Raw genomic sequence first — 10,669 nt, 5'->3', positions numbered from 1 at the left:
TTCCTTCCTTCCTTCCTTCCTTCCTTCCTTCCTCCCTCCCTCCCTCCCTCCCTCCCTTCCTTCCTTCCTTCCTTCCTTTATTCCTTTCTTCTTTTCCTTCCCTGTTCTTTCTCTGTTTTTTTCTCTCTTTCCTTTTTTTGGAAGGATAATGAGGGTGTTTTTTGACTTAAAATACCATTGTGTAACCCAGGTTGGTATCAAACTTAAAGTTCTCCCACCTTCTGAGTGGTAGTATTAAAGAAGTATGTCATTATACCAATCCCTGATTTTAGTTTTCTATGATCTTTACCAATAATATTTTAAGCAGTTGAATTTATGACTCTCATTAGAAGTGTTAGACTTCTAAGATTGTGCCATAAATTATTTAACCACTTTATAAGTTCCTAAAATTGCTGTGATTATTGCCTGTTTGTAGTCCTGGATGTGAATTTCTGTTTTAACATCATTACATTGGCATAGGAATTAAGTTTTGAGTCTCAGTTTTTGAAGTAGAATGATTATAAGTCATTACAAGAATTAAAGTTTAACCATTGCCCAGAGCAGTGATATTTATAATTCTTGAATAAATGGTAGTATTTATCAATTACTATTACATGAAACTCATTTTTTCTCTTCCTTTCCATTTACTGTCATATTTTGTTTACAGTTACGTTGTTGTAGAGGTAAGATAGCTCGTCAGTGTAGTGGTTGTCAATAGACACAGTATATTTGATTAAAAATATACTGTTAAAATAGTGCTTTTTATTACAGTAGAATATACAGTGTCTCTGCAAGCAGTGCAAGGAAAATAATGAATTTTTCCTTGGTTTTGTTTTATTTTAGATAAGATGATCAGAATGTTAGATAACTTAGATTTTTCCCACACCATGTGGAATGTAGGTAGATATGAAATATCAATAGAATTTTAGGGTTTACTTGTTATTCAAAGTATGCTAGTGTCAAATGTGAAATATTTTCTGTAATTAGGTGATAATTGGAAAGAAGCACGAAAACTGAATGTATCTACCCAGCATATTTTGGTACCCATGCATGTCAGCGTGGAGCTCTCTAAAGCCATGGTATTCATGGATATCAGGATGCCCAAGTATGTATTATCTGTTTTATATGATTCAGATATTTTAAGTAATTCTATAGTGAGGAAAATGCCGGTTTTCTTTGACTTTTTTTCTTGCAGAATACATGTAACAAAGCATTTGCTTAAATTGTCATTTAAATTAACTATATATTTGATTGACATTAAGTACATTTACATTGTTGGACAATCAGAATCCCCATCTACCTCTAGAAATTTACTACCTTCCAAACTGACACTCAGTGCCCATTAACCAGTGACACCCATTTTACACTAGCCATTAACTATCACCACTTTATGTGTAATCTTCATGAATTTAACTATTTTAGGCTCCCCAAATATAAAATAGAAGATTTAGTTACATACTAATACTAGACTACATCATTAGGTGACTTATTCTTATATAGTTTTATATTGTAGAGGTAGCCATTTCACCTCTTGTTTCTGCCCACTTTTTGTCTTTTTTTTGTATATATTTTTTATTGTAAAAATACTGTACAAAGGGGTAGGGTAATGAGTACATTTCCTATTGATCATCGTTACCTAAGTATTCAAACCTCAATCACAGAATTATTTAAAATATTCATCAAAAGCTCATTTAATGGCCTTCCAAATAGTTTCAGGAGAATTGTTATTATCAAGGTAGAATAGAATGTTCCACATGGTAGTAGTTAAGTATATGATTAGAAGGAATTGGGCATAATCTGACTCTTTTCCATATGAAAATGTGGCATGGGAAAGGAAAGACCTAGGGTGACTCATGAGAGACTTACCATAATCCTCAGAGGGTTTTTATTGTTGTTTTGTTGGTCCTGGAGCTTGAGCTTGAACTCTGGGGCCTGAGCACTCTCCCTCAACTCTTCCCTAGTGTTCTACCACTTGAACCTCGGAGCCACTTCTGGTTTTCTGGTGGTTAATTGGAGATAAGAGTCTCAAGGACTTTCCTTCTCCAGGCTGGCTTTGAGCCATGATCCTCAGATCTCAGCCTCCGGAGTAGCTAGGATTACAGGTGTGAGCCACTGGTACCAGGTAGAGATTTTTTTGTTTTGTTTTTGCTGGTCCTGGGGCTTGAACTCAGGGCCTAGAAAAACTGTCCTTGAGCTTCTTCTGCTCAAGGTTAGTGTTCTGTACTTTGAGCCTCAGCTCTACTTCCTGTTTTGTGGTGGCAAATTAGAGATAAGAGTCTCATGGAAGTGGTGCTTTAGAGATAAGAGTCTCTACAGCTCAAGCGGTACAGCACTTGCCTTGAGCCGAAAAGGGCAAGGACAGCGCCCAAGCCCAGAGTTCAAGCCCCATGCCTGACCAAAAAAAACCCCCAAAATCTGAATTTAGCCAGGCACTGGTGGCTCACGCCTGTAATGCTTGTTCTGTCCAAACCCTTTTTTATTGTCTTTTATTTTACTGTGATGCTACTTAATAACTAATGTATGTATTGGCCTAAATCTTATTCTTCTAGGCTTTATACTCTTAGAAAATATGAATTAAGTCCACTCTATACATTCTGGGATTTTGTGTGTGTGTGTATGTGGCAATTTAGCTTTATGTATTGTTTGATTTTTATTTCTTTCCCAGTGTCCCTCTGCCTATTTAACCCCTGATATTTCCTATAAAGTTGGGCAGGAAAGTCCTGAGACTCTTATCTCCAATTAACCACCAGAAAACTGGAAGTGGCGCTGAGGCTCAAGTGGTAGAGTGCTAGGGAAGAGCTGAGGGAGAGTGCCCAGGCCCCAGAGTTCAAGCTCCAGGACCGACAAAACAACAATAACAACAATATGCACTGACTTCCTTATGCAAACATAGAAATATGCTTTCCCACCCTGTCCACCTGACCCTCCTGTAACTGGACTTGAACATAAGGCCTGTGTTTTGCCCCACAGCTTTAGGCTTGAGGCTGGCACTCTACCACTTTAACCCTAGCTCTGCTTTTGGGTTTTTGTTATTTAGTTGGAGGTAAGAGTCCCATAGACTTTCCTGCCTGGACTGGCTTTGAACGTCAGTTTTCAGATCTCAGCCTCCCTAGTAGCTTAGTTACAAGCATGAGCCACTTCGTGCCTGGGTGCATTGATTTTCTTTCTTTCCTTTTTTTTGAAGTCAGTATTTTGTTGTTGCTGTTGTTTCCTGATAAGCTATAATCTAGGATATTCAGGGTATCCAAAGGAAGAGGGAGGTGGTCCTGAGTTAAGAAAAAGACAACTTACCTTGATTGCTCTGGAGTCATTTTATTTTGGGTCAGGATGTTTAAGGAGAATAACTAGTATATGTCTGAGACAAGCAAAAGCGATCAGATAAGTTGTTAGGCAAAAGGAACCCCAAGATAAGGACTTTCTTGCTATTGTTTGTAACATATTTATAAGGTATTTCTTTGTTGCTTTGTATGTCCCTCCTCCACGGTATAACCCCTGTTTTTACTTAATTTGTGGAGGAGAAGGGAAAAAACAAATTGTTTAAATAGGGATACAGGTGGACCCATTGCAACAATGAGATGTTCAAGACGTTGTGTTGAAAAATGAACTTTAAAACTTTGGCCCCAAGGGCAGGGTGAGGAGGTGGAGATGGGAAGGGGAAACAAAGGAGGAGGCAACAATGCTTGATAAGAAATGTACTCATTACCTTGCTCACGTAATTGTAATCCCTCTGTACGGTATTTTCACACACACACAAAAAAGAATATTCTTTCTGCAGGGAATAGATTTAGCATAGCAGAAACTAATAAAATAGCTGGTTCGTGTATGTAATTTTATGTATTGCTAATGGTTAGAACCAGATAAGTATATTAAAATAAATACCAAAAATAATAAAAAGACAAAATCTGATGTTTAGTGTGTATTTTGTAATGTTATAAGCAGTATAAAGTGAATATATTATGTAAAATCTGGAAACTATAAGTAACTGGAACCTTCCTTTGAATTACTGAAACTGGCTATTTAAGCTTGCAGACCCAAACTCCTGGGGCTTTACATTTCAGGTCTAGCCACTCACCTTTGTGTGACAAATAAGAAGCTTGTGATGGTAAAGAGCAAAGAAAGATTTATTTCATGACTCAGAACACTTTAACACATATGGGGTACAGACATGAAATACAGGCTTAAGTAGACAAAGAATGAGGGATGGAGACAAATGGTGTGCATAGTAAAACAGTCCCTGTCACAGGTGGGACCTGGGTAGGCATTTTCTCAGTTCTTGGTCTACAGTGGTTCTGGTGAAATTGTTGTTGCTGGCATCACTCTTGGGGAGGAATTGTCAGGGTCCCATGAGATGATTACCTCCCTCTTATCCCTCTCCCCACCCAAAGTTGTAAAGTTCATTTCCAATAATACTGTCCAGTAAGTATCTTTGTTGTAATGGGTCATCCTGTATTCTCATTTCAGGGTTTTGTTATTCCCTTTTCTCTCCCCAGATTAGACATATGTATATACAGTAACAACAGGGAAATGAACATACAAAGGAAACAATAACAAAAAATAACAAAATCACATGATACATTTAAAACAGTAACAATAAAGAGACCTCTTATGTCCTTATCTTGGAGTTCATTTCACTTAGCATCAACTTATATGGTCATTTGTACATGATCTTTGAGCTTTTCAGCTCATCTGATAAGATTATCCTATATGGATTAGTGCAAATAAGGGAAACCATGGGACCTAAATTTCTTTGGGACTGGATAACTTCACTTAATATGATTTTTTCCAAGTTTTTCCACTTCCTAACAAATTGGGTAGTGTTGTCCTTTCTGATGGATGCAAAATTAGATCCTTATATATCACCCTGCACCAGAATCAACTCCAAATGGATCAAAGACCTTAAAGTAAAAGCCGACACCCTGAACATATTACAGGAAGGAATAGGAGAAACTCTTAGGGCTCCTTGGCACAGGCCAAAATTTTCTTAATAGAGATCCAGAAAGTCTACAAATCAAAGGTTGGACAAATGGGATTGCATGAAACTCCAGAGTTTCTGCATGGCAAAGGACATAGCAAGATCAATGATGTACTTTTAAGAAAAGGTCTCAAGGCAATTAAAAAACAGTAAAATACTAGTTTTAAGTCATGGATTTAGAGATATAATTCCTTGGATAAGTTATTTGAATTTGTTAAGCCTTAGTTATAGGAATCATACACATATCGAACTTAACAGTTATAGTGAATAAAAGTAGATTACTCATAGATTGTGAGGAATATTTATAATAATGCATATAAAGTGCTTTCTTCATTGTCCATTATGTAATATACATTGATAACAATAATTGTCATCTATACTTGGCAAAAATTAGAATAAATGAAATATTAGAAAACAATCCTAAAAATATTAAGGATAGTACATGTGTAAGGATATATATATTAAGGTAAGATAGGAGTTGGTATAGTGACTTTTAGTGCTTAAAATCACATTCGCTTATATTTGTGTGATTTGAAGGATGCAGTCTATTTTTCTCTTTCTCTCTCAGGTTTTCTTTATTCCTCCCCACTTCTCCATCTTTTGTTTAGTTGCATGTTTCTTGTCACTCAGAGGATTAAGCCCAGGACCTTGTATATGTTAGCCAGATGCTGTATCACAGAGTTAGCTCTCCATATTTAGGTCTTTTTAAAAATTAGTGCACTTAAATCAGATTGAAAGTTCCTCTGTAATGATTCCTATCTTTTTAACAGATTCAAGCTTTCTGGGAAGTTACCTCTTGTTTCTTTAAGAATCTCTGATAAAAAACTACAAGGGATTATGGAACTGGTTGAAAGCATTCCAAAACCTACACCTGTAGCTGATGTATCTGCCCCTGTCAAGTCATTTCAGGTAAGAATATTTTCAGAATTAATAAAAAAATTGAGTTACAACAGAATGTTGAGAAGCCACCAGTGGCTCATGCCTGTAATCCTAGCCACTGAAGAGGCTGAGATAGGAAGATGGTGATTCAAAGACAGCTTGGGCCTGAACGTCTATGATTCAGACTCTTATTATTTCTAGCCACTGAAAAGCCTGTAGTGGAGGTGAGGCTCAAGTGGTAGAGTGCTAGCCCTAAGCAAAAAAATCTCAGGAACAGCGCCCAGGCCCTGAATTCAAGCCCCAGACTAACAACCACTCCCCGCCTCTCCTCCCTTGCTGCCCCCCCCCAAATTATTCATAAGTAGTATTTTACTATTTGGAACAACCACAGCTATTTCAGATATAATGATTTGTAAATCATCTTGAACAGACATTCTAGGAAAGAAATGGATAAAGCATGAAAAAGTACAATTAGGTTTCTTTAAAAAGGTGTAAAATAAAACCCAACTGCTTGCTTTGGCAGCTTTCATTTCTTCTTATTCATGGCAATATTGTTGGTCATTATTTCTTTGCACATAGCTTCATAGTTAAGTATCCTCTTACAGTCTTGCAATTAAATATGGATATTGTACTTACTATATTCAACTGCGTTCTTTCATCACTACCGTCATGTTATGTATCTTTGTGATATTTTCATGTTGGCACTTACAGAGTACCTGTTTTTTTTTATAATTATGCTTTGAATTATGTGGATATATCTCAATATATCCTCTTTTGATGGGCAGTCACATGTTATAAGTTGTGAAAGGGACTTCTTTATGCTATATATATTTGGGAATACTTTGTAGGATAAATTTCTAGAAGTGATATTGAGTAAAGGAGTATCTGAATTTTATGTTATGATACATTTGATTTTTTTTTCTAAATTGACCATTTTAGTCCATTAACTGTGAATGAGTATTTTTTTCTTTTGCTGTAATTAATCCTATTAGCAATTACTAATATTTTATTCTGAGAAAATGTCAGTTTATACATTTTTTTCTAAGTTTAATGGTTGAATTTCTTCTTTTGGAGACTGCTGCTTATGTCCTTTGTACTCTTTTTCTACTGGATAGTGTTTTTCAAATTAAGAATATTATATTGATCAGTTAAAAGTACTTTTTTCTGTTTCATTGTTTGATTTTTTATTGTGGTATTCACTTATTTTTGCAATGAATAGTACTTTTCCCATATTCATAATTGTCTTCACTTTTTCTGGATAATTTCAGAAAGAAAATATCCAGTCACATATTTTGATACTTTTTTTCTAGTTTTATTTCTACATAAGTATTTTTCTTTTTATTGTATATTAACTGTACAAAACTTTCATCATTTTTCCATATATAAGGTCAAATCCATCCTTTCCATTATTCCTGCAATGAGATGTGGTATTTTCTTAAATGCAGAGTCCCATATCTATGTAGCCTTTCCTAAATCCTGTCAATTTCAAATTAGCTTAAGGTTAAACAGATCGGTAAAGTAGAATGATGTTTAGAAATAAATCTTTAGTAGGTGATAAAATGTTTTTAATTTCTTTTACAAAGGGGTAAATCTATTTGATGGTAAATCATCATACCCCACCCCTCACAAATGAAGTTTGAATTGGAAAATAGATCTAAATGTAAAAGCCAAAATAGTAATATTCTGAAGAGAAAAAATTGTTTGAGTTCTTATAGTAATAAAATTGTATTCAAATATTAAAGTCATAAATGTAGCATAAAAAACTAAGTTGTACCTTGTGAAAATTAAGTTTATTCTTTGATAGACATTATTAAAAGAAAAAAAAAAAGAATGGGCAAGTTATCCACCCATTCACATGGGAAAAATTCTTGTAAACACATACATGTTAGGAAACTGTATCCATGATATTTTAGGAAACCAATAGCTCATTATACAACAGGTAAATAATTAACATGAAAGATGTTCAACTTTATTACCTATCAAGAAAATATATCCATATGGTTGTACCACTAACCAGTGATTAGAAATGTCTAAAAATAAATAGAATACCAATGGCCCAGGTATTGAGACAATTACAATTTGATACTTTAATACATTGCTGATATCAGTGAAGAATGGTGTTACATTTGGAAATAGTTTGGTAGTTTGTTAAATAAATATGTGCTTACTTTGTGACTTGTGAATTCTTTTAGCTTTTTACTTTTAATATTAAACATATACTTTAAACTTGTAAATCCCCCTTTTAAAATCTATATAATTTTTCTAATGAGTTCTGATGTCTTCTTACATTATTTGAACTGAATAGTTTTTAAAATCAGAATTGTCTTACACCTTCAAAAACGTCTGTGATAATTAGCTGTGAATTCCTCTTTTTTTTTCAGATTCAAACATCTATTCCAACATCAGAGATCACACAGAAAATAATTCCTCTCTTGGAACTGCCCTCCATTACTGAAGATGGTAAAATGAAACTGCTTAAGGGAAATTCCATATTTTATATGTTATACTTTATTATTAATATTTCCATTTTGAGGCATTCTTCAAATGACCATGTGAAGGAATTTAAGTGTTCTTTCCTTTTAACTTCTAGATTCTTTAACAAAAGAGAAGAGAAAGGGAGCAAATGTAATTTATTAATGTTTGTGTCTTATGTATATGAGAAACAGTGATAGTGACTTAAGAGTGGTAAAAACTAGGATTTCCATGTCAGTTTCAGTTCAAGGAAAACAAGTGGGGCTTCTGAGTTTGGGGAAGTATATTATGGAAAGGTAAACACAAGAAGTATGGCAAGCAAGGGCAAGTTAAAATAAAGTCAACATCTTTCTCCTTTGGTGAGAATGTTTTATTATTAAGAGTCATCGTTCTGGTGTAGTGAGATACCATTACAAAGACAAATTTCCTTTATAAATTTTAGTATCAGTTTCAATAGGGATGTTTTATCTTCTGTGCCTCTTCTATGTTTGCTGTTTCTAATCCAGTAAGCTAATGTCAAAATGGCATAGTTTAGACTGGCATATCTTGCTCTTTTATAGTCATAAAAATGTCACATAATAGTTATTTGTATATTGTTAAGACATTTTAACTTAGATTTCCTTAAAGTAACCACAATTCAAATGTCCTTGGAGTTACTTTCCTAGTTGGTTTTTGTTTGTTTTTGGTGTATGAAAAGTTGAATTTATAATCCCAAAGATCACTTGTTACATTAATAGTCTTTATTGAGCTCAGGGTTAAAAAACTCCATAAAACTTTGAAATATGTAGCTTATAATATGGTATTTAGTTCCTTGGAGTGTTTTGTGATAGTAAAACTTCATATATAATTGTTTGCTATTAAAGAAAAAAATCAAGTGTTAATACTTAAACTCACATCTGAAAACTTAAAACTACTCTAATATCATTTAAAGTTACTTATTAACAGTGCCATGTTGATATATTGTTTCTGAGGAATGTTTTCTTTGGGGTATGGAAACTAGAGAGGAGGCTTTTTTGTAATACTCTTTTACTTCAATATTAGGCTTTAGGATGTGATTGATATTATTTCATTTTTCTTAAATATCTTTTAGTACTTTCATTAAGTTGTTGAATGCTTTTCTTATTTTTGATCTTAAAATTTCAAGGTAAATTCTAGGGACCAATCTATTGAAAGAGAGAAGAATCTCCTATTTATGAAGTATATTGTCTAAGACCCCTAATGGTTAACTGAGTTCTTGAATAATTCTGAACTCTTAAGTTTATTTTTTTCCACTTAGATGTATTTACCTTTGTTGAAGTTTAATGCTGTTTTTTTTCATCTTAACTGAGACCATCACACTATAACTCACAGTTTGAGATATAGCAATGTTCTAGTATGTTTCTTCTTCACAGTTCCACAGATTAGTTCGTAGAGTTGATGTTAGAAATATAAGCAAATGACATTTTTTAAAAAAAAATTGAGGAATTCTACATTAAAGAGGGAATATCTGATGATTTCCCAGAGGTGTATGTGAATTCCCAGTACCATTCCTATTAGACCTTGAGGTCATTATTAAGTAAAATAAGGGTTACTTGAGCACAAACACTATAATTCTATAACAGTGGATCTGATAACCAAGAAGGTTACTAGGTGCCTAATGGGTGTGTGTGGGGGGGTGTGGGTGTGGGTGTGGGTGTGGGTGTGTGTGTGTGCGCGTGTGTGTGTGCGCTGGAGGTATCTAGGGAATTTCATCCCCAGAAATGGCTTGGTATGCTGATTATTTTAAGGTATCTGCTTGGAAAGCAGCAGGTGTTGGAAAAGGCTTTTCTGTGATGCTTCCAACAAAGGAAACATTTATCTTTAGTCCCTTCCTTAGTTTTCATTATCTAAACATGGTTTTTAGGACGAAAGATGGAAGAATATAACCATATGTGGACAGAATCTTTCATGTAAGAACAGAATTTGTTTTAAAATAGCTTATTTTCTGTCTCCTAGTCCTATTCAGTTCTGAGCATTGGGCCCATTTGCCTAAAATCATTTACTCTGTCTCAAATAGTCCGTCCCCATTTCTCTATATGACTGAAATCGCTGCAGGTGCTGCTGCTGGGGCTAGGCAGGAGACATGACCTCAGCCTTCTCCTCTCCTTGTGAAAAGGATTCGTAAACACTGGGCCTCACTGGGACACTTGGATAAACAATGTTGTGACTTGTTTTCCCCTAGGCATGTTAATTAATTTGTATGTCTTTTTCTCCTATAATCTTTTGTGAGTAAATTCAAATAAATCTGTGATCTTTAGGAGAACAAAGAGAAGATACTTCCTTTTCCCCTATAATAAACCTGCAAAGGAACAATTCACATCTGGAGTGGGATAGTATGACAGTTACAAT

General features: G+C 34.5%; 1 protein-coding gene across 1 annotated transcript in view; it reads left to right on the top strand.

Annotated features, from left to right (window-relative positions):
• Positions 1-10,669, top strand: part of Vps13a (vacuolar protein sorting 13 homolog A (S. cerevisiae)) — a 163,865-nt gene that overhangs the window by 52,620 nt on the left and 100,576 nt on the right. The window contains exons 22-24 of the mRNA XM_013018390.1: positions 967-1,084; positions 5,722-5,860; positions 8,212-8,290. Coding sequence (XP_012873844.1) covers positions 967-1,084; positions 5,722-5,860; positions 8,212-8,290 — 336 coding nt within the window. The remainder of the gene's footprint in view (positions 1-966; positions 1,085-5,721; positions 5,861-8,211; positions 8,291-10,669) is intronic.

Source organism: Dipodomys ordii, unplaced genomic scaffold (assembly GCF_000151885.1).
Source record: "Dipodomys ordii isolate 6190 unplaced genomic scaffold, Dord_2.0 Scaffold40, whole genome shotgun sequence".
NCBI lineage: Eukaryota > Metazoa > Chordata > Mammalia > Rodentia > Heteromyidae > Dipodomys > Dipodomys ordii.
Note: the sequence above shows the minus strand (reverse complement) of the source record. Positions and strands in the feature narration are given on the sequence as shown.